Source organism: Hirundo rustica, chromosome 1, assembly GCF_015227805.2.
Source record: "Hirundo rustica isolate bHirRus1 chromosome 1, bHirRus1.pri.v3, whole genome shotgun sequence".
In the NCBI taxonomy this organism is placed as follows: Eukaryota; Metazoa; Chordata; class Aves; order Passeriformes; family Hirundinidae; genus Hirundo; species Hirundo rustica.
The window spans coordinates 35,547,238-35,571,206 of record NC_053450.1 but is presented as its reverse complement, the minus strand read 5'-3'; the positions used below and the strand labels follow the sequence as shown (position 1 = coordinate 35,571,206).

At 39.3% G+C, this 23,969-nt stretch overlaps 1 protein-coding gene and 1 non-coding gene across 6 annotated transcripts; both read left to right on the top strand.

Moving 5' to 3' along the window:
• MTFR1 (mitochondrial fission regulator 1) lies at window positions 1-22,854 on the top strand. Of its 5 annotated transcripts, none has more exons than XM_040056496.1 (8): window positions 1-81; window positions 6,227-6,369; window positions 9,626-9,724; window positions 14,995-15,113; window positions 18,255-18,496; window positions 20,270-20,522; window positions 20,624-20,792; window positions 22,396-22,854. In XM_040056496.1, exons 2-8 carry the CDS (start codon window positions 6,304-6,306, stop codon window positions 22,453-22,455), a joined length of 1,008 nt encoding a protein of 335 aa, XP_039912430.1. In that variant the 5' UTR covers window positions 1-81; window positions 6,227-6,303; the 3' UTR covers window positions 22,456-22,854. The 5 variants fall into 5 exon arrangements, with proteins under 5 accessions (XP_039912430.1, XP_039911646.1, XP_039914055.1 ...); XM_040055712.1 differs by having other exon boundaries at window positions 55-110; XM_040058121.2 differs by lacking the exon at window positions 1-81 and adding an exon at window positions 289-421.
• TRNAV-AAC (transfer RNA valine (anticodon AAC)) lies at window positions 12,259-12,331 on the top strand. The gene has a single exon. It is a non-coding gene; the product is annotated as a tRNA-Val (tRNA).
• Window positions 22,855-23,969: the final 1,115 nt, after the last annotated feature.

Here is a 23,969-nt window from a genome sequence, read left to right as displayed (position 1 = left end):
CCTGCGATTGGCCGGGGCTGTGCCGAATTGGTCGCAGATTGGCTGCCGGGGCAGGGCCGCGAGCGGCCGCGCGAGCAGCGGGTGAGGCAGCGCGGCGGCCGCGGCGGCGGGTGAGGCGAGGCGAGGCGAGGCGAGGCGGGGGTGGTGGCGGCGGCGGCGGCGGCGTTGGGCCGTGGTTCTCCCCTTCCCCCTGGGCAGCCCCTCTTGGCGCGGCCGATCCCGGGCGAGGGGCAGTGCGGGAGGGGAAGCTCTCCTGAAACCACCTACAGGCCGCTCGGAGCGGTCCCGCTCTCCCCGGGCAGGGCCGTCTCCTTTCTCGGCCCTGTCCCGGGCAGGGCAGGTGCTGGGCAGGGCCGTGGAAGTGCCTCTGGGTGCTGGGCCGACGCTTTTGTTCCTGCAGGGGAATTGCTGTGATGAGAAGGTGACAGATCACGGGAAATAATGTAAATACAAGATCATGTGGAGATAATATGGAGGAGTTTGAGGGAAGTTTTTTGAGAAGGCTTTATAACAGAGGGTTGGCATATAAGAGGAAAAATAAGCTCTAAGGGGCATGGTGGTTTTATTTCTCTTTTCCGTAAACTTAGCTACTTGCTTTTACTGTACAGTTAGCTGTGCACCTTTAGTGATAACTGCTGCCGTGCTCCGGTTCTTCTGTAGTGATCGTAAATAAATAACTTGCTGGGTGCGTGTTTTCATTTTGTTTAACAAGCTGTTGAAATTCCAAACATTGAGGGTGGATAGAGTTTGAATGCTGAAATCAATCGTAGTGCATTGATCTCTGCCTGACAGCGTAAGCAGTACTTCATTAATATTTGCATGCTGTCCTCAGAGTGCTCTGCAGCTCTTGTGAAGGCAAGACTTAAAAAGATCAAATGAGTAGGAATTATGTCTTCTGATCCCCACTGGCTTTTACCAAGGTGGTAGAAATGAGGCAGCTGAGTTATCTGCACATCAGATCTAAAAGTTCTGGGGTTACTTGTTGCTGAATGCAAATAATCTGCTTCGTGGGGGTCAGTAGCTAAAATATGACTGCTGTCTGTAGGAACTCGACATTGAGCACAGAGAGATACCTGGACATTTTAAATGTCTTTCAGACAAACACACCCTCTTGTTTATAGGACTTACCTGCTGTTGTCTCTCAAAGCTGTAGCAGAAAGACTGACGTTCACAGCAGCTGGTGGGGAGGTCTGTCTGTCTGGCAGGGAAGTGTAGGTGTTTGGTTGTCTCTGTCATATAATACCTTGTGGTCTTTAGGTGTTGAAGGGTTTCACTTATCTCTCAGTGGTATCATAGTGCACTGTGCAGGTATAATCATTGCTGAGCAAAGGCTTTTGATTAAACTAGTGCTGAAACATGGATTTTTTTTAATTTTTTTTTTCCTTTGTCCTTAGTTGGCAAGGTAGGACAGTGTGAATGAAATCTGATTAAGAGGGTTTTGCCTGTTCAGGTAAATACAATGGGGCTATATTTTTAAGAAAGCTTTAGCAACTTCTGTTGCAAATATCTATGATTTTCAATTCCTGCTTTAAATTTCATGCCAGTACTAGCTTAGATTGTCCCTGTAGTATTCACTGACTTTTGTCTCTCTATTTATATCTTTCCAAACAGGTGTTTCTGTTAGTACTAGGATACTGCATTACTTGTAGCTTCCACACCAAAAAGCAGACATCTGTTTCTGGCTATATGACGTCTGCCAAAAGCATCTTTAATTTGGTCTGTGTCAGTTTGGGACAGAGTCTGGTCCTTTGGTCCTTTATCCGAAGATTCTTTCTGTCCATTTGGCTGTTGTGATAATGCCTTTTTTTTTTCCTCCTTATTATTTTTTCATAATGTTTTCTTGTGGATGTAATTTTATTAGATGAACTTGGGTCATATGGCAGTCTGAAAGACTGAGGAGATATGCTTGCCCTAGTTCTTGCTAGAATAAGGAGGAGCCTGGTCTTTTTGTGTTTGATTTTTTTATGTGGTTGGTATTCCTTTGAACCCATGCTTTGAAAATTGTATCCTTCTTCATGTTATGCCTTTTCAATTTAGAGACTGCACCTTTCATTTTTTCGGATTTCATGCCTTTGTTTATTCTTTGTTAAGGCTAATCTGCTCCATCAATCCCATTAAGTCGTTTTCTTATGTTTGTATAGATGTTAAGTGAATGAGAGAAGCCTTCAGTGAAAAAAATGAGTATCATGTTTCTTTTAAAGAGCAAGAACTCAGGCTCTGAAAGGGACTTGGATAAATGCAGCGTTGCAAAAACTCATAGAAGAATTTCAATTTGAAAGCATCCGATTTCTCTTTCTTTTATCTTTCATATATAGGACTCACTAGAAAGCCTGGCCAAGGGCTTCTGTTTATGTTTACTGGATATTATGCCTTATGTGTACAGACTCCAGAGCTTTTATATTTATTTATTTATTTAACTTTTTGTAATTTATGAGTGGTATTCTCAGCATTGTAGACTTGATATTTGGTATGAGAGTATTGAACAGAGCCTGCAAAAGTGGTTGGGAAAAGTAGGGAAATCAGCATTGTTAATTTCTGGGTTTCCTTGAAATGAACCCATGAAATTCCAACCCCTTCATGCTTTATGCAGTGAAATTTAATTCTTTGTTATTGCTCTTTGGACGTTTTGGTAATCTTGTCAATGACTGCTGCTCATCTCTGTAATAGTTTTGCTAAGGCAGAGCAGAGGAACCATTTTTTAATGGCAATATTACTATCACTCAGGGCTCTTCATTGTAGTAATTGAGTTATGAAAATTTTGGGGGAATTAAACTATTTTTAGGTAGCAGGAAGACAGAAGATAAATACCACAAAGATCGGTATTTTAAAAGAGGTATTATTCTGTTTACTACGAGCAATAAACATTTAACTCCTACTTCTGAAAATGGCATGTATACAGAGCATGAGAGAAGAATTTGCTAATGCTTTCATTCTTGCTGTCCAGCAGTTTCTTTTGGAATGAACCCTGTCTGTTCTTGGCACATAAACCAATTGTGAAATAGCTGAGTTTTGTGAAGAAAGGTATAGTGCAACATAGTCTGAAAGAAATAAGTATTGAGTTTGCCTGGAGATAGTTCTGTAAACTCATATAAAAATATCAATCTGATAGACTTCGAAGCATTTTTCTTTCAGATAACTGATTAGCTGGAGGTTGTTCAAACAGGGTGGGTTTCCTTAGTGCCACAAACTAAGGAAGCTATTCCAGGAACTGGGTGCTACACTGCGCTCTTACAGACTGATTTCAGTTAGTTTCTTTTGCAAAAACAGACCGGTCATTGACAAGAGCAAGGCATTGATGACCCCAGTCTCAGGTACTTTAAGTTTTTAGGCTACAGAGGAAAAAATTACTTAAAAAGTGAGCTATAAATATTCATTTTACTGAAGTAGTTGTTTTGTTGAATGAATGCTCTTTTGTGTTCAGTCATCAAAGTCTTGGAACCTGGAATTTCAGAGGGTCACCTTAATATTTTAGGGCAGGATAAGTGTTTTGGACCGTTTCCACTGCTTTATGTCATCATGCTTTTTCTTTTATTCCTGTTTTTTTCAAATCCCATTGAACAAGTTTCTGAAATTAATTAGCAATATTTCAAAAATTGTTTTGACAAGTTTCTGAACTTTGCAATGTGAAATTCATTAGATACTGTTGTCCTGGATGCTTACAACTCCTCAGCATTGTCTGTAATCCCTGCTAACACCTCTCTTATCTGCCATTGTCAGGTGAAAGCACCAAATGCATACTGGCTATCCATATCACTCACATATCCATATCACAACATATCATGGTTGTCTCTCTTGTCTCTTACTGCTAACACGTGTAGGACTTTTTTATGCCTGTAAGATGGAACCCTTGCCTTTTTTATCTTACTACTGCATATTTATACTATTCTGTCATCCTCATGTTGTGCTACCTTTTTTCTACATCTGGTTTTGTGCTTTTAATTGGTTGTCTTGTCAGTTATTGTGTCGTTCTTTTACCTGTTTGCCATTAAATTTCTTAAATTCATGGAAACTTGCTAGACTTGCTCAGATTTATTTGGAGGAAGTTTTAACACTCGCTTTTCACTTCTGTCCAAATTGTCTCTGTTGTTAGACTCAGGCCTCTCATTTCATCAGAAACTAAATTATGCATTTTCTTCTCTGCTTGAAAGAAAACATGACTCTGACTTCTTTTAAATGTCTGGCTGAAAGATCAGTGTATCAGGATACAGTCGTTCCTTTTAGTCCTATTACTTGCCTCTCTCAGCCAGCCCTGTCTTTACAGTTGCTCAGCAATACTCTACCTTTTTCTCTTATGTTTGAATTTGTCTTGATACAGCTTTCCTTTTTCCTCCTTTGATTTCCACACTGCTTGTTGAACAAGTCTGGACTTTGGAATGAGGTGGAGTATATCACACCTTTGGAACAGGCTTCCCCTTTTAAAGGAGCATTCCTCTCTCTTTTATGTCACTGCATGCTACGGTGCCAGGTATGATGCCAAATTCCGCGTGAGGAATTGTGTTCTTCCTGTTTTAAGAACACAGCTGGTACAATGAGATCCAAGATCCATATAGTAGGTTGTGTAAGGGAAGAATAACAGATGCCTAAAGGAATAACAGATAAGTAGCTGGTAATGCTTCTCTAATGGACTTCTGCAGCATTCCATAAAGAAGTCCATGGCTTATTTGTTTATTATGAATTACTTTAGCTTGTATTCATGGGTGTTTGATAGCTATCCCGTTATTCTTCCCTATTGTTTTTCTTATAACAGTTGCAGTTTTCATTCTAATCTCCTGGTGTGGATTAATAGTTTTTTCTTCCAAGCTTAGTCACAAAAAAAAGAAAATCCTGTGATGATGAGAAACTAGTATCAAGTGGTTTTTAGTACTGTCTAAAAAAAGATCACTGTAAGGTTGTACTGTTTCTGCCAAGTTTCCGCAAGAAGTTCGTTATTACTAAGGAACTGTAAACCGTTGAAAAAACTTTGTAATGGAAACAATGATGGTTTAACTGTAGGGCTTGTGGTCACTTCCAAACAGCAGAGCTTTTCCATCTCCTGACTTTCAAACTTCCCAAGTGCCAGTTCCTTGCTGCTGCATTGCTTTAGTCGTCCCTTGTCTGTGTATAGACTGGCTTCAGCAACACTGTTGTTCATACTACAAGTACGTTGCTCAGGGTGGATCAACAGAGTTGTTTCCAGCCTGCTACAAAAACCAACCGTAAACCTAAATCTGTGCCTTTCTTTCCTGGTTTTGGTGGCATACACTTCTCAGTGGCGTCCAGGTTATGACTGGAATAGAACACTGTTAAAGAAAAAGTACACTATTTTCACTAGAGGGGCAATAAAACCCTCTTGAGTCAAGTGAATGGAAGCATATATAAATAGACAGATTTTGAAATCTGTTCAATTTTATAAACTGCTTGAATATTTTCATGTCCTACATCTACGGTATTTTGTGTCGTTTTCCTGCATTAGTCATTTTTCTGTTTCCTTTCTCTCCTTAGTTGTAGGAAAAAGGAAGGAACAACAAAGCTGTCAGAGAATGTGAATCAAGAGAGGTGATCAGCTTTCTGCAGTCTGTTCCTGCATAGAAATGAGTTTTAGATATGACTATGGCACTTCAGTCTTAGTGCTAATCCCCATCTGCAGGCGTTCCATAGGGCTTGATGCTCACTTAGAGCTGTTGAATTCCATCATCTGTCCAAGCTCAAGTGAGCAGGCATTTCCCCAGCTCTTTAATTGTTAACTTTACAACAACTTGGATATCTTTCCAGTACCTGAAGGGGACTAAAGGAGAGCTGGAGAGGGACTTTTTGCAAGGGCATGCAATGATAGGACAAGGGGCAGTGGCTTTAAACTGAGAGAGGGTGGGTTTGGATTAGATACGTATGAGGGTGCTGATGCACTGAAACAGGCTGCCCAAAAAAGTTGTGGATACCCCATTCCTGGAAGTTTTCATGGCCAGGCTGGATAGGGCCCTGTGAAACCTGATCTAGTGAAAAGTGTTCCTGCGCATAGCAGGTGGGTTGGAATTGGATGACTTTTAACCTCCCTTCCAACTCATGACACTACTAAAAAGTCTTTTGCTACCTATATTAAGTAGATGTCATTTGAACACCTTTGCTTTGCAGTATGAGGACTTGGTGTCATCTGTCTTGTATCTTAAGCTTGCATTTTTAGGAATGTAGCAGTTTACTTCTGTACCTATTCCACAACATGCATCTAAAATTCTTACGTGTCTCATTTCAGAACTACTATGGAACCTTGGCAGCCTTGTAGGTTTGGAAGGCTTAAATCCCACTTCGGAGAGGCCTCTTCCAGTCCTGATGATTTGCTGGCTGAAGCGCTTAATTAGAATGGCTTTTGAAAACATTGGATTGAACATGGAATCAGTAAGTGTCTCAAACTTCCTTTATGTTTTCAGAAAATAACGTATAGAAAGCACTTCACGTTTTTTAGTTTATGCTTATCTAGAAGAACACTTGAGGTACTCTCAATACTGGAATGGTTCTGCATTGCTGAAAAGTCATTAAGTTTATGACTTGGACACTGAAATATTGAGTAATAAATGTGTTAAAAGTACTATGCAATTCCTTCTGGTTCTAATAAACTGTTTACTCTGTAAACACTGCTTTTCATGCCGGACTTCCGTGTGTGTTTTGAAGCTGAAGGACAATTTAATCTCATTTTTAACAGTGATAAAAAATAATCTTATTTCTTGTTCTTATCTTGGAGATACAAAAAGCCCCGTGAAACTGAGATGATTGCAATTGTGCTACATTTACCTCTTCTGTGCTATAGTTACCTCTTCTGGAGGTGTAACAGCACATGAGAGTACAGCTGTGTTCTTTACTGGGTAAACAGAGGAATAGGCATGCATAGCTCTCCTCTTGGAGGAGACTATATAGAGAGTTCTCTTTGAATGCTTAGCAGAGAGAGACAGAGGGCTGCTACACTTCAACTGCTCTGTCACTGCGACCTTTAGGAAACTATTTGAATACAAATGTTGACTTCAGTGCAGTAATCCCTGTAAGATTTTGAAATATTTTAATGTTTTAAGAATGGGGAAATCCTTAACAGCTGTGTGCAATATTTAGTCAGTATTATGGTGGCAGAACCTTTTATCAGTCTTGGGAATCTGTGGAGAGCAAAATGTTTATACAGTGCAAATTAAAATTGACAAGGATCTGTATTTAGGATTTTATTTGAATTTTGATCTGAGATTCCATGTAACTTTGGAAATTCAAAGATTAAGAATATGTCACATTATGTCACTGGTAATTTGTAATTTCAGCCTAAGTAGGGGGAGGAACAAGTTTTTAATCTGTTTCTTCCCATTCTCTACTTGTATCAAGCTTGTGATAACACAGTTACATTTCCAAATGTCAGCTGTTCTGGACAGCAGCAAAACTCTGATGCAATAGGAGTGTGTGGCTAAGTAGCATTTTGCAGACTTGCTCAGCCAGTGCTTCAAGTCAACAAGAGGTTGTGTGAACTTGGTTAAAGCATTGCTGAGATCTCAGCTCAGCTGAGCAGGGAGCTGACTCTACTTGCATCCCTTGTGGCACAGTTTGCATGCAGTTTTCTGAAAATAATGTCCTGGCATATCTTGTATAACCAAAACTGAGTCATTCAGCGTTTTGGTGCACCAAGCTGCTGTTGTCGAAGAGCCCCAAGGGCATTTGGAAACCAAATAATTTTGAGTGTTAGTCAACAGCTTGTCTGTGGTCTGAGCAGCATCTAAACAAGTTTTGCTGCTTGTTTAAAATGCACTGCACTTGTGTTGTTAATAGAGCATGTAGTTTAGACTCTCTTGCTGTTGTGGAAGTACTTCTGCAACTAATTAAGCCTTCCTTTGGCATTATTTGTTCCAGTGCCCCATCACTTTGAGTCTCTTGCCAACAGTTCTGCTTTAATCAGAATCAGTTGTGAATAATGAGACTGTATTACTGTGGTGCTGTTTGTCAGTGACTTGAAGTTCCTGAAGGCCACTGATCTACCTGCTGTTTGCTCAGGCATGTAAACAAACAGTAAGGTGATAGGCACAAATGTGAGGCCTTTGTTGAGGCAACCAAAATGCAACATCACCAGACTACTCTGCATTGAAGACTTTGTGTTCAGCTTAGCAGTGTATGAAGTAAGAGAATGTATTTTTAATAGAATGGGAAAAAATAGATCTGAGTGGATTCATGCCAAAGTTACAGCTCTGTTGTGAGGATGTAGCATAGCATATGTGCAGTGCACATTTATTTTGTCAAAATTTTTACATTTTAGTAAAGCTGGAGGAAGGAAGGAGGGATAGAAATTAGAAATAGGCAAAATGTTTGTATGAAGTGTGTGAAATAATCTGGGGATCAATACCAGGGAACATAAACTTTCCTTTTTAATAGAGCCTTCAACATCTACAAGTCTTTGCTTAGTTTATCAAATGTTCAGTTGTGTGTATGCAACTCCCAGAGCACCACTACAGTTCTCATACGGGCAATATTGTCATTGCCAATCCAGAATAGCCTGGATTTTTCCTGTTTATGTGTTGGGCAACCTTCTACCAGGATGTCAAGTTTGCTTGAAGCTACTGTCTTTTAAAAACTAAGGTCTGACTAGTAAATTCATATTTACAGCCATAATTAAACACTGGCCAAGTTTTTTTAATTTCCATACAATGTTCTTATTGTTTACTAACAATATGCCCTGTGTTAGAGTCTTCTCGTTATTCTTTTTCTTGTTTGCATTGTTTTTGCTGCCTTTGCTTGTGCTGAAATCTTTCCTGATTCGCTCCGCAGTGTTTGCCTCTATTCTGTTTCATTTTGTAGTATTCTCCTAGGATTAAACTCCCATTTTATTTCCTTTCATAAGGCTGTAGTAAATACTAAACACAACAAAAAGAAGCAAATTTAATCTCTGTTGAAACAACATAGAGGAAATGTAAATTGGAGTAGAAGGAATTGTAACGAAGCCTGGTGTGTTGAGCTGCTATGGGCAGTTTTCTCTAGGTGGATCTAACATTTTGTGGCAGGGAACAAAGTTTTTTTTCTTACAAAAATTTCATCTTATTTTCTTGTTTTTACTTTCGTTTGCTCTTTAATTTCACAGCTACATTTTCTTATTTATTGTTGCTGATACTAAGAATGGTAGACACTATTCCTATTTTAGAAGAGCTCTTAATTAAAAAAAAAAAAACACCATGTTTTGAGAAATGAAAAATGATGTGGCTTTATGGACTTTCAGTGATTGAATGGCTTTTCTTGAAACTCTATAAAAAGAGGTTTCTGACTGAATGTAGGTTCTTCATTGTCTTGAAAATTCAAATATTGTGGTTTTGAAGGTATTTTCAGCCCTAAAGTCTTCTGCCTTACCTGATTTATTGTTTTGGCTTTAGACTAAATACAAAGGCTGCCTTGACCTTGACCTATCTATATTGTATTGATGATGTCTAACGTATGATGTACAATGCCAGTTTGGAGATAGAGTGTAAGGAGTTCACTGGGACAGAATTCAGTGTATAAACATTATATCCTACTCTAGCATGAAAGGCATTGCTAAGTACATTTAACAAAAGCATGGTATGGAAGAATAAGGGGGAATTATTACAGTGTGATACAAAAATCAGTTCCCTTAACAGCTGGTTTCTTTGTTTTTCCCATGCAGGTGCTTTGGTCGAGCAAGCCTTATGGTTCATCTCGAAGTATTGTAAGAAAAATTGGTACTAACCTTTCTCTTATACAGTGTCCAAGAGTTCACTTTCAGGTAGGTGTTCTCAACAGTTTAGAATCTGTGTTTCACTATACTGATAGAGGGATTTGCTCATGGCTAGAAGATTTGTAAAAGTAGAATATCATAAACTAGACATAGGAGAACTAGCCTACTGAAGTTCTCTTTGCTTTCAGTTCAGATTTTTTTCCGAATAAGAAAGTTGAAAAAAAAAAAAAATCACAAAAGAGAAAAATGAAACTTATTTATATAAACAGTATTTATAAGCTAGGCTTAAGAGGCATGTAAAGATGAACAGTATTAAAAATACTTGGGAAAATAAACAACTTTATCAGAAATTTAAAAACTAGTAAGGAGATAACATGAGTACCCTGTTTACTTTTGTTTAAAATACAAGGCTAGTGTAGGTGAAAGGGTAGGGTAAAGGAGCAAGTGTAAAAGCTTAAGAGAGAGAATACCCATGCTTTCTATAATGAGTCTTTCAGGAACAGATGGGAAAGTGGAAGCTGTTACACATAATCTCTTCAACTCTGGTGTTAGGGCTAGGGAGTGGGTATAGAATTGGAGACATTCAGTGTTTGAAATTCAGGCTGAGAGAGAAATGTTTCGTGGGCTGAGCAAGGGCGGGGAGTGTAAAGATGAATGGAGGGAATCAGCTGCCACACTAAGATAAAGTTAATTTCCACACTGCTACATTTTTCAATGTTTGAATTAATTTCTTTATCATGAATTTATGAACAATATTTAGACTTGAAATTACAGTAGCAAGAACAGATTGTTCAGATTACCATAGAAGCCTTATTGGTGTGATAGTATAAGCCATGCTAACATTTTGCCTCTCTTAAAAAATTACATTGAGAAAGCTGGGGGCAGCTATCTCACATTTCTAGTGGTTTGCTGAAGAAACAATAAAGGGATGTGGGGTTTTTTGCAGGTGAGAGCAACAAATGGCATGCTTGATTAAACTATTGAATATATAATTAGTAGGTATTTTGCCAGCAAGAAGGCTCCACGTGCCTCAGATTTAAACGGTAGTGAAAACCTCCTATTGTCTCTGATTTTCTGTAGTGTAAAGGCCATACAAGGGAAGATGATGCTCGTTTGCAGTCAGCCTAATACTGACTTCTCTTAATATGGTACATAAAAGAAGACATTTCTTGTTTATGTTCTTGCAAGGAACGGCAAGATATATCTGGGAATCTGCTCCTGATTATTTTTAGTGTTTAAGCAGATAAATACATAAATATGTTTTGGTCTGGATTCTGTTAAAATAAATGTAATGTTTGCCTTTTAGTCCTCTTGAGGAGACATTCATTCAGCTTTGTATGTACACTAAGTATAAGCATTCACCTTATATGAGATGAAAGGAAAGGGTCCTGAAAACAGAAGTATAGTTAAGAGAGTTGATTTAATTAGAAATAGGAATTTCAAAATTTGAGCCTTGAAACACATAAAAATATGTACGGTTTGTGCGAACTCTAAACTATTTTAATACATAAACTGCCGAACATGCTAACTGTGATGCTAACATCTGGTTTTGTGTCTTTATCTCAGCATTAAGATTCTATAGTGAAGTTCAATATTGATCTCGCTGGGTTTCATGCTGTTGCAACTGATGCTGTCCTATAGCTGTCTCTTCCTCTTCCTTTCTTGCCAGCTTTAGCTCTATTATGAAAGGACCATGAACTGAACCTTGCTGTAAGTCACTCTATTAAAAAAAAAAATAGATCAAATCTTACTTGTATCGTCTGAGGGTGCATGTATGTAATCAGTGTTTGTAACCCCAGAGCAGTAGGCTTTCCGCAGATCTGCATTTTCCTTATGATAAATGGATGAGACTTATTGAAAGAATATCTCTGTAATGCTCATACTTACCTTCTATCATGCTTTTGTTCAGTCTCTTCTAGTCTGAAAAAAGAATAGTAGCCAAATATTTTGATGTTTGAGGTCTACTGACTCTGTGGATCTTGCCATAGGCAACATTTAAATGAACTGCTAAATACTAAAATGCTGCTTACATATTCAGTAATGTAGAGCAGAGCTTATGTACCTTATGTACTCTATATGGCGTGAACAAATGAAAATAGTTCATACAGATCTTCTGTATGTCATATTTTTTAGATTTATATGTAGTCTTTAGGAGAAAATAAAATTAAACTTACCAGTACAGCCTAGGTTGAATCTACCTAGGCTGTACTGAAGTTTAATTTTATTATCTAGAGTAAACCTAGACTACTGTCTCTCAAGATAGCATCCTTCAGCTACAGCATCTCTGTTTTAGTCCCATGCTTCTCCTGTCTGTCTGATGGATACGTGATAACTCAGTAGAAGTCTCCTAATAAACTGGTGTGCATGTATCAAACATCTGAATTCACTGGCCTAATTTGAAAAATCACAGCAAGTTTGTCTTACTTGAAGTGTTTCCAAATGTTTAATACATAAATGTATTAGTAATTTGAAACCAGAGTATTTTATTCTGTCGTCAAGTGTATAAAAATATCTGTTCTGCTTCACACTTGGTGGAGCAAACAAAAGAGCAGGGAAGCTGCCCTGCCTGGCAGTGGAGCAGCGTTTCCGTAGTGTAGTGGTTATCACGTTCGCCTAACACGCGAAAGGTCCCCGGTTCGAAACCGGGCGGAAACACTGGCGAGGCCGGCTCTTTTCCATGGGAGTTGGACTCGATGATCCTTTATGTGCCCCTTCCTACTTGAGGTGCCAGAGCAGTGCAGTGTCTGTAGTCCTCAAAAATCCGTGATGGGTCTGCAGCTCTCCCGCGTGTCTGTGCGTGCGGCACACGTGCACATAAAGACGGGCAAAAAAGCCTGTGGAGGAAGAAGTGGGGGAAACAACTACACAGTTTCCAGAGAAACAAAAGCAGGTTATGGCACTGATCCATTCAGTTCCTGCCTTCCAGTCAAACTGGGCCTCTGTTTTCAGTACTCGGTTCTCCATTTTAGGTGCTGGCAGAGCAGTTGTTGAGGTGTTTTTCCTGCTGGAATTGACTGAAGGAATAGGGTAGTCACAGAATTGTTCGCAGGCAGGTGAAGGTTTTGAGAGATGGATATTGGCTTTTCACCTTTAAATTAAAGTAAAAATCTTGCATTGACTTGAAATTCGAATTCCACTGCTGAGGAAGGCTTTGTTGTTTTTAGGGATAGAGAACAGAAACATCTGTATATGGGGTAACAAGCAGATTCTGTTTACATATAAATATGAATTAAAATTAAGAAGAAACTTGTATCACAATATAACAGAAGGCTTACTACTAAATCTTGGATTAGAAGTTATTTATCTCGTGGTGCAGGAATTCTGGCAGTGGTAAATATATTCCTTACTGCTGATTTAGAAAATTATTTTTGATTCAAGTATGTGTAGTGCCTTTATTTAAAAGTGATTTCAGTCTTTTTAATGGTAATATTGCTGCCAGAAAAATCTCTACCACCTGCAAGAAATGGCTAATGTATTACAGATTTTTTAAGTTGCCATTAACATTAATACAAGAGCTGTGGTCCTGAAAAATTCTATTCATTTTTAAAAAGGAAAATGCCAAGGAAACCTCAAACAGCAGAAGTCCTAACATGCAATATAGTATTCTCCAGACTGCTTTAAAGAGAGGCAGACTGTAATGGTATTAGGCACAACTGTTAATGTGATAAACATATTACCATCTGTGCTGATGCTACCTGGAAAAAACCCTGTTGTTTCCAAATGATCTGATGGTGCCAATACACACTCCTGGGAGCTGTGATAAAGACTCTCATACAAGTGAGAGTTGAAGTGAAGGCAACTAATCTCAATTTCTAAGGCTGTTTGCAACAACTCCCAGGGAAAAAAACATCCCCAAGCCCACAACTTCTCTCTTCCCGAGACTTCTATATCAGAGGCTACTACTAAAATATGTGTGAATGTTCTTCTGAAATGGTTTCACCTCATTCAGGCTGCAGTCCTACGGTGATATGTCTGCTACAAATTCAGATTAATGCTAACATTTCATAGTCGTTTGCTCTTACAGAGTGAGGTTGCCTTGAAAGCTGACCTAAGTGCTGATGGGCTGGATGCGGGCTGTCCTTGCAGACTGGCTCCTACTGCCACCATCTTTGTCAGTGTTCCCAACTTCTTGGCCACTGCTGGCCACAGGCAGCACTTGAACAGCTGCAACAACTTGCAGATTTGCCTGTGAGTTTGTTTGTAGAGCTGGACTCAATGATCTTTGAGGGCTTTTCCCACCTTAACCATTTTGTGATTCTATGGAATACAAGCAAAAGCTGCGGCATATATGCATTGGAGACAGGGAACTCAGGGCGAAGACTGTGCAGAGCAAATTACTGAAAGTTGTTTCAGTAGTTGTTTTCTGCTGGGATACTGAGCCCAGGCTGCTCAGGAGTCCAGTGACTCTGAACACATGCCCTTGTCTGACCTGGGGAACCAGCCAATATTTCAAAATAGATTTGAAACCATTTTGTTGAGTTGTGACTAAGGAGCAAGTATTGATGGTCCAAACAATTTTTCAAATCACCATTCAGGTCATTTAACTGGAAATTGAAGAAAGGTTCCACTCTCTGAAGCCTTGCTCACCTTTGGCTTCAAACAGCTGTAAATCAAATGGCCAGAACCATGCTGGAAAATGGTCCATTTGTTTGGCATGTTGTAAATAAGATTGTTAGCACATAATGTATAATGTTATGATTGTGTCCTACCTGTCACTCAAGTCTTTGTGATTACTGAGCTGGTAGAATTGTTTTTTCACCTGGTTTTGGGGTTGCTTTACTTGTTTGCCTTTCTCCCTGTGCAGTGTACATTCTTCTTGTACAGAAATCTGGAAGTTGTAGGGAAAGGGAAACTTAGGCAGAATTTCACTTTAAAAAGAATACTAAATCAGAGCAAAATACTTAAGAAGTATTGGCAGCCTTAATGTCTTTTTTAACTACTGCTCATGAATATAATTTAAAAATGTACTCTTTGAGTTAATATAGAAAACCATGTGAGAATGTTGATGTTTGTTTGTCTTAAAGGTGTAACAATTTGCATTGCATTTTTAGTGCTGATTAGCATCATGCGATGGTGTACATAGTTAGCCATGAATTTCTGCCGAGTGTTCAGCAGAATGGATTGGAAAGTTTGAAGTCAGTGAAATGCTTCTGGACTGAGCGCAGGACAGAAATAAGTGTTTCAAGTCTACAGATGTGTTTTGTGCATGTATGTGTTAATAGTTACATGTAGCTTCAGTAGAAGTATTGGGTAACATAAATGTGACTTGGGCTGAGAGTATTGACTCTAAAAGCTTCAATCTTGCCTTTAAAATTTAGCTTGTTTCTCATGTCACGGAAAGAAACAGTCCTACTCAACTCAGAGATGATGCGGTGGCCTCCCTTGCTGATGTGGGATGGATTGCTGAAGAAGAAGGTGAAGTCTCTACGAGGCTCAGGTATGTTTCTGAAATCTCTCTGAACTTCTGAACTGAGAGGAAGAAACCTCACTTCTCTCCAGTGAGAATCTACTGTGCATTATAATTAACAGAGAGCACTTGAGTGCTGGGAGAAGAGACAGACGTAGGGTCTGGAAAAGAAGTAGTAGAGGTTAGACTAATAGGATTGTGAAACCAAGACTCGTTGAAAAACATACAGGAGATTGGCATTATACAAGGAAGACTCTGGATTTTTTTTTTTTTTTTATGTATTGCAAAGAAGTGCCTACAATAGCTTCAAGCAGTGAAAATGTCTGCTGTGCTATGGCACAATTGCTAACAGTGATTCTCCAGTTCTCCTGAGATTGTCATTGTTCACAGGGGCAGTGAACTGTACAGCTTCCTCATTAGCAGCAATGGTCATTCTGGCATTCCAGTAATTGGCACGTTGTTTTTCACCTTTGTGGTTAAGGCTCCACAGTTTGCTAAGTACAATGAAAAAATTGTGGTTTGTGTTTCACATCTTCAATCTTCATAGCAAAAACTGGCAGGGAAGCATGTGAGCACCTGTGTCCAGAATGATGGGATGGGTACTGTTGCATTGGACCAAGGGTTCTGCACAGCAGTGGCACTGCATGAAACAGTTTGGCTGAAGGGATGAAGTTTTCTCTTCCATCCTACTCAGGTTGCTGCTCAGACTGTCCAGAAACAAATGCACAGTTCTGTAGTATAGAGGAGATTTTTCTTCTAAATAAACTAACCTGTTAGAGAAGGGCACAGATTGTTGGCTTCAGAGATTACAGGAGGATACTGTTCTTAATTTGAAAGCATAAAATAGGTTAGTAATGACCTAGATGCCCTCCAACATGACTTGCTACAGTGAAGATTTGCATAACAAACATTCTGGCAGTGCCACATTAATTTCAGACTCAGAGGGGAGTCACAGAAGTCAGCACTTGCTTGGGAAGCACTGTTCCTGAAGTCTGTTTGATATGAAGGAAATTAACTGTCCGATACTACTTCTGTTTGCACAGAAGTATTTTGTTTAAGGGTTGAACTGTAAAGCTATTACATTTAATGGAGACAACAGGGAGAATGGCTCTTTGGTGCTTCAAAGAACCTGTTATGAAAGATATAGGACTGCATATTTGCTGAAACGTCTGCATGGGTAGGGGGGAGCAGGGACAGATGGATGTGGGATAGGAGTAAAATAATCCTGCAGATACATAGTGACCTTAAGGCAAACAGCTTATGATGGAGCACGGGAAGAGAATTACTTAGCAAATACGGGTATTTCAGTGTGCACTGTTTATTACGTCTGTGCACAGTACTAGTAGTGGAGCTGGTATGCATTAGGTGTTTTCCAGGCATTTGAAATTCTGTTTTGACAGGATCACATAGGTGTTACTGTTAAATATTTATTCACTGTAAAATTTAGTAAACAGTCTTGCAGACATAGGGGTTTTTTTCTGTGAATACAGTTTTATAGGGGAAGCAACGAAATGATAAATCATTTTTCCTATACCCCTAGTCAGAGCAGTAGTGACAACTCAGGCATAATATTGTCCCACAGTGTTAGATTCCAGTCAAGACATCTCCTTAAAACTCTACTACAGCTCTGAGCAGAAAATACCGTTTTTTATTTAGCTCTTCTGCTCCTTTAAAGAGTTTCTGGGCAGCAGGTTTTAAGGAGTGAAGTGAGCACTGGCACGTAGGGAGAGCAGAGGGGTGGCTGCTCTAGGAGGTATCCTGTTTTCAGCGTTAGTTGCTCTCCATTCCTCTCTAGGTAACAACATCTAAATTTCATCATCCATGATAATAATCAATTCTCCTTGATCTAATTTCTGCAAGTTGTGCTGATGGTTTTTGTCAGTGTCCTAGAAGACTTAAATGTGTATCTGATCCTGGTTTGATGTGGTCAGAGCACAGGGCTTGTTCTAGTCTTAAATCTTGGCTCCTGCTTTACGTGTAGCACAACTGCAGATCTAACATGGTGAGCACCCACAGTAACTTAATGGACAGATAGAGTGATGGGCACTGGAGCTGAGTTAGCCTGGAGCCATTCTACCCATTTGAAAAAGTCCTTTTACTAGTCCCTGTTCTCTCTCTCCCATGTTAAATAAACAGTAGAATCCTGGCACACCTGAGAAGTTTGGGGATTGACATTAAGTAGGACTGAGGAGTTTAGCATGTGGCCACATTTTGTGTTTTAAAGTTTGTGATAATTTGTTGTCATCAATCCTTACCAATTGTACTTAGAGACTCTTAGAGCAGCTTGCATTGGAAGGCACCTTAAAAAGCCATCTAGTCCCAACCCCCTGCAATGAGCAGGGATATTTCTAAGTCGATCAGATTCCTCAGATTCTTGAGATAAATGGTTTTAAAATGCTGGTGTCTTTGTAGGGGCTTATTGGACTTGTTTGAGCAGATGCTTAATAATGCCTCAGTGTTTAACAAGCCTTGAGCTTTGGTGGGTATTAGGGGAAGGCAACAGAGTTACATTTTCTTGTGAGAAGCGGAGGGAAGATCACGGACTCTTTAAAACTACATGAATTTTCTTCTCTGTAGTTCTACTTATTGTGCTACAATACCAGGTATAAGACCCTTTTCCCTCAACTGACTGCATCACTAAGCTGTTTCATGTATTCCACACTTTCCAGTGCTGTTAAAATTGGAAAATAATAATAATAAAAAATAATTTTAAAATATTCAGAAATCCAAACAGTACAAAAAAAATCCTATGGAACTAAGAGACTTCCTTCTTCAGAGGAATCAACTTCAAATGGCTATTTGCTGCCCATGGGGAAAAATGGTAGCATTTAAGGGAAGAAAAATCTTAATTCCAACAAAATATACAATAGGTTTGAGGCAGAGAAATAGATTGGGATACGGAGAAATGTGTTCTTTTTTTTTTTTACTGAAACCAAGGATTCTACAAAACACTGTCTGAGGGAAGAGAAAAAAACACAGCTCCTGATGCAAATAGAAAGGATGTGAAGCTCTAATTTACCTTGAACTATTTAAGGTCTTAATGAAAGGGATTTGTATAATAACAATTCTGAAGTCAGGTCTTCAGCTTGCACCCCTGATTTGTAAGTAACATTGGTTTAGTTTTTGTTTATTTCAAAGCCTTTAAAATATGCCGTGATATTTTTGTTACAGGTCAGAAGTTTGGTCAAGACCAACCCAGCCTCTTCCAGGTGAAGCACATCATTCCAGGAGGTCCCCACACAGACAGACGTCCTTGCAAAGCCCGTCGGGAGAGGAACCAGTGCCCAGGAGCGCAGTGATGGCAAATGAAGAAGCACTGCAGAAGATCAATGCCCTAGAAAACGAACTGGCCTCTTTAAGAGCGCAAATAGCCAAAATTGTAACCTTGCAAGAGCAGCAGAACTTGACAACAGGTACTAAACTTGCCGTACTCTTAGCAAAAATTACTTCATGAACGTGTCCCTTTTATAATTAATACTGTGCTATTTCTTTTTTATGAGTTACTGCAACACCCGGCACTTCTCCGTATTGTTTTGGTTAGTTTGGCACAATAACCAAGGGGTACAGATTAGGTCTTGAAGACAAATGACTCGCCAGATTTTCTGTATTTTAAAAGTATTCCTAAAGTCTTCATGTTTGTCTGTAAATCTGCCACAGTTCTGAATCTGTGAATGAGTAAAGTATTAAACAGCTTTCAGAGCAAAGCTCATGATAAACATGATGCCTTAAACCAAACTAAAAAGAACCAAACTTAATTACTGACACTGAAGTCTTTCCCTTCAGTAAGGAAATAGGCTCTCTGATATCATTAAGTATTCATACAAGATGCTAATTATGCTTTTGGAATATGTAATATATATCTCAAGTAACAGAAAAGGCAATTAATTGTTTACTGCAATCATCTCTGGGACCAGACACATTGTCCATATGGAACCAAAAGTGGTGCACTGTTTCTGGTAGTAAACAGAATAATTCTTTTCCTGAATTTCTTTTTCCTCTTTCCATCACCTCTGACTCCTTTCAATTTTAAGTCTTCAAAGATTAGCAGGAGACGGTCCTTGTCGGCTGCGGATGACAGGCATTTGGTTGTCACTCTTTCCTAAGGTCACTTAACAAGTACAGCTTTGCCTATGTTTGTGTGTAAAATCATATTCTGATTTTTCAGATGCTCCTTTAGCTGTTAACTGATAGCAGTTACTTTATTTTTCTTGAACTGCTCATATTCAGAACTGTGAAATAGTTTTAAGGATCACCTGGTTTCACTCTTGAATTTTAATTATGTGGGGAGGGTGAGGACATGTGAAAGAACTATAAACTTATTTTTAATTTTTTCCCTTTACCTCTATTTATTAGGGAAATTAAATTTTATTTTCTCATCTTTACCCCCCTCTTCTGGTAGAACGTGGTAATGACGCTGCGTGTTTGCCTACAGGTACACGGAGTAGACGCCTCTGTTTTATTCCTAAAAATATCTTTACAGACTTTATACTCCAAGCCTCAAAAGTCTGGTTTAATCTGATTTTTCTCATTTTTTTAAAGGTGCAGTTAAACAGAGATTTCTTTATTTATTTGTCAGGTTATTACTGATAAGATATTTATAACACCTATTTTTACCTAAAGTATACATGGAACTCAAAATCAAGATTATTGTGAGAATCTCTATGAGTAGAGACAGAGGAGTAGCTGGGCTTAAAATCCTCAACCTCGGACAGCCTGGAATGAGCTTCAATTTAAGCACTGTTTGAGCTCTGAAATTCACATTTAAAAATCTTGCATGGTAATTTCTTATTTGTGATGATAAGTAGGAAGAAACACTGCTCCTGTGGCAGATTGTGCCTTCCAGCTCAGTAGCTGCCTCTAAGAAGAAAGGGAAATACTGGTAAGATTAGGGACAGAACATAACTAAAAGATGCTGTGGCATCCGTCCCATTGCAGTAAAGACACAAATGCAGCTAGAATCAGGACTGGAATTTCAAAGGATGCTTCTGACTTTTCAAGAAGGATTTTCACGTGGCTTTTTAGTTGAGTCTGCTTAGGTGGTTTAGGAATGAAGAAGTTAGGTGACAATGTAAGGATGGCAGAGGGATGCAATTGAGGTTACTACAGTGATTTTCTTACCTGAGCATCTGTGACTCAGGAAGGGGAGTTACAAGTGAACTGACTTGTAATGCATGTTTTATTTGTAGCTGGCTCAAATCCACTTGCTTCAGCTGCTGTCCCTGTTCCACCTCCGCCACCACCTCCTCCTCCTCTGCCTCCACCCCCTCCCTCAGGTCTGGGTCAGAGTAAGTCTGCAGTTGATCTCATTAAAGAGAGGAAAAACAAGAAAATGAACTCTGGCCAGAACGTGGTGGAAAACGGGCCAAAGAAACCTGAAATACCAAACATGCTAGAAATCCTCAAAGACATGAACAGTGTGAAACTACGCTCGGTGAAAAGGTAATAAATGCCAATGTACCAAGATTGGCATTAATGATTTGCTCTTACAACTCAAAACTATTTCAGGGCAAGAGAGATGCTGATGCCATTTTCTTTTCTAGATCCTCAGAAGGTACAAAATCTAAAGTGTCTCAGCCTGCAGATCCTGCAACATTAATAGCAGAAGCTCTCAAAAAGAAATTTGCTTATCGATACCAAAATGATAGCCAAAGTGAAACAGAAAAAGTGATTCCAAAGGCTGAAACAAAGACACAGACTGATGTAGTGCTGGTAAGTATTGTGATTTCTGACCACATCCTTGGACTAAATTCTGGTTGTGCAAACCAACCTATGACTTTCTGCTAACACATGTAGATGTTACACATGTTAGCATCTCTGTCCACAAAACCCTGTGAAGTACTGCTGATATGCCAGGACTTTTGGCAATCCTATGTTTTTAATGGCAAGTCTTAGGATTGTGTATCGACTTTAAAAGGTCCTGTTACAGTTTTGTTATTTTTTAAAACAAAAATGTTTTCTGTTGCCACAAGCATCTGATGTTCAGAAAACCCTTGCTAAGGGCTCACATTGAACCCAGTCTGAACTGAGTTTGCCTGTTACTACCAACCTTTACCATTCAGCTGGTGCAGGTGAAACTTTGAAGCAAGATCCTGAAAAATATCAAGACGTTTCTAGCAATTTGGAAAACAAATTGTTCAGAATGCCTCCTGGATCTCGGTTCTTTGGTATAGAGTTTCTAATAATTGGAAATGCTGAATATGTGAAAACAGTTTCTTTATAGTGTGAGACTGTTAAAATGAAATTGTATTTAAAGTCCACCTCCTGTCACAAGTTATTAATGGCTTGTAGTTTATTTCAGATGGACTTGCCTTTGGTTTTTAAGCTGTGAACATTTCAAAATACAAGTCTCTATCAATGTATACTTAAAAAGCAGCCTGATGTAGATCAGTTTTGTTTGCCAGCAATCCTTGAAGCCTTGTGCTATAGATCCAGAGAGGAAGAGTAAAGAGGGGTTTCTTTTGGTTTGTGTGATTGAAAAATGAACATAAAAGTCCAAAAGCTGCCTGTGCTCTGAATTAAGTCATGAGGAAAATAGCATTGCCATGCCACAAATCTGAGGACTTTTGAGTACTTTAGCTAATTAATGTTGACTTACTTGCCTTTTGGCCTCTACTGGTTTATTTCTGTAATGTTCAGGCTGTTCTTCCCAACTAAAAGGCTAGATGTTTCCCAAGAATTAATCACATTTCCTCAGCATCTCTCGTGCATTAAGGAGAAGAAGACGAGTTGGCAATGTTTATTCACACAGGGCTTTTTCATTATTTTCTGGTTTTGAAATTTACAGTCCACATTTTGGGGTAAAGGAGCATCAAGCCCTCAAGAGCTAAGAAAATTGAAAGTTTTCATTAAATGATAGAATGTTGAACCATGATGAGCTAATAGAATCCGTCCATCAGTTACTTACCGGTATCTAACTTTGTTAGATCAGACTAGTACGGTGTCTTTGTATGACAGTTTTGAGAAGGACTTGCAGGGAAATGCAGGGTAGAGTAAGACCAGAAGCACTGTTAAACTGCTGCTGGAGCAGTTGGCTGTCAAGGTGTACTGAGAACTGTGTCTGTCTCCTTATTTTGCCGTGATAGACCAAACTGCCTCCAGCCCTGCTCCGGCACGTCGTTGGCTCCCTCCTCTGAGCGATTTCAGCTGTTGTTAACACAAGTTTCCCTTTACTTTGTGACTTCCACATGCAGCGAAGCAGGGTGATAAAGGAAATTATTTCTGCCCAAGTTCTGCTCTTACTACTTTGATAGATAGTAGTTCAACCAGGGTTCTGCTGAAAACAAGCTGAACATGTTTCTGGTTTTCTTTCCAGTTTGGACCACACATGCTGAAGACTACAGGAAAAATGAAGACTTTAATTGAAAAATCTTAAAGATTATTCTGCAAAAGACTGTTAAGCTGCTTTGTATAAAATATTTTATGCAAATAGCACTAGTACTGAGCGGTTTCTTTCTTACAGCACAGAAAGACCTGATGTGAAATGTAGAAATGAGGCACTAAACATGTTTGTGTGTATGTGATTTAGGGAATAAATTGGACCATTATACTCAGGTATTAATTTTGTATTCAAGCCTGACTTTCCACTCATATTTATGTGATGGGTTTAGTTTATTAACACTAAGTTATATATACAGCATTTTTTGTGCATAACTGACAAGCTTAAAAATTTGTGTACATGTTATTAATGATGGTGATAGACCCTTAAGTTAATCCCGATTTTATGTGAGCTCTACCTGTAATTTGCACTACAATGTGTAATTTGATACTGAAATCTTCATGTTGAACTCTCTTTTAAACTTAACTGTAGCAAAATTTTAGCCCAAAGAAAACCTGGAGGCACTCTGCTTCTTACTGAAACAAAGTGAAAACTTGAACCTGCTGCAGCGGTCTCCTAAATTTTACATAGCTGTACATTTTTTGTTTGTTTCACCTGAGCTTGCAATGGTAAGAGAGTAAAACTTGATTGCATCATCCTGTGGCCATTATAAAGAGTAAAATCATGCAGTGGGAGCCTCTGTCAGTAGGTAGTCAAGGGAATTTGAAATAGTCAGTAAGAGAGCAGCAGATTAAAATAATAAAGAGTATGGGTTAATTAGCTTAAAGTGGTATAGATAAGAAAACAAAGGTACAAAGTACTGTGGGGTGCAAGATGCCAAAAGCAGCTCATCTCTGCTGCTCTTGGAGATGCTCATAGACACCCTCTCCCCAGCTTCACTCCCTGGGTATGTTTCTGGGAGATGGGGCTTGCACAAGCCCTCGTGGCCCTGTTTGCAGGGGAGAGAGGGGATAAGCTGCTGCCCATAACCCAGTGTCCAGGGGAAGCCCTCCCTGGGACCTTGATGCAGCAGCTATTTCCTGCCACACCTGTACCAACACTTCAGCTCATCTCCAGCCACGGGTGTAGAAAGGCTCAAGCTGAAAGTTCAAATCAGGGTGAAAAAAGCTGTTCAGGAACCAAGAGCTGCAGCTGAGGTGGACACTGAAACAAAGCCATGGTTTGCTCCCACCATGGATGAGCATTGAAAAAGCTGAGCCTGCGTAGTTTTGGTGCTCTAAGGTTATCCTGGCTACTGGGACAGCTGCCTCTGGGAGCTTGTGTTTCCTAGGAAAAGACAAAAGTAGCACTTCTGACAAGGTTCCTGAAAATGGGGAAGCTTTGCTGCTTGTAACTGGAATGTAGGTTGTACATGGAGGAGCTTTGCTTTCTGGTGTGGAACTTGAAATGGTGTTAATACATACACAATGTGACTTCCTTCCAAAGTGCTCTGCCATCAGTCCTACTGATTGGTCATTCAATCCTTCAGTGCTTTTAAGTGCCTTTAAAACACCCTTTTGAAAAAGTGTTAAAACTTTGATTTTAAGTTTTGTATTTTATGCTCTATTGCC

Bases quoted from the DNA above. Each gene is read 5' to 3' on its own strand.
- MTFR1 (XM_040054845.2), top strand. From the start codon at position 4,441: ATGTCACTGCATGCTACGGTGCCAG. The intron at 6,370-9,625 runs GTAAGTGTCTCA...TTTCCCATGCAG, and splicing joins TTGGATTGAACATGGAATCA to GTGCTTTGGTCGAGCAAGCC. The intron at 15,114-18,254 runs GTATGTTTCTGA...TTTTTGTTACAG, and splicing joins GAAGTCTCTACGAGGCTCAG to GTCAGAAGTTTGGTCAAGAC.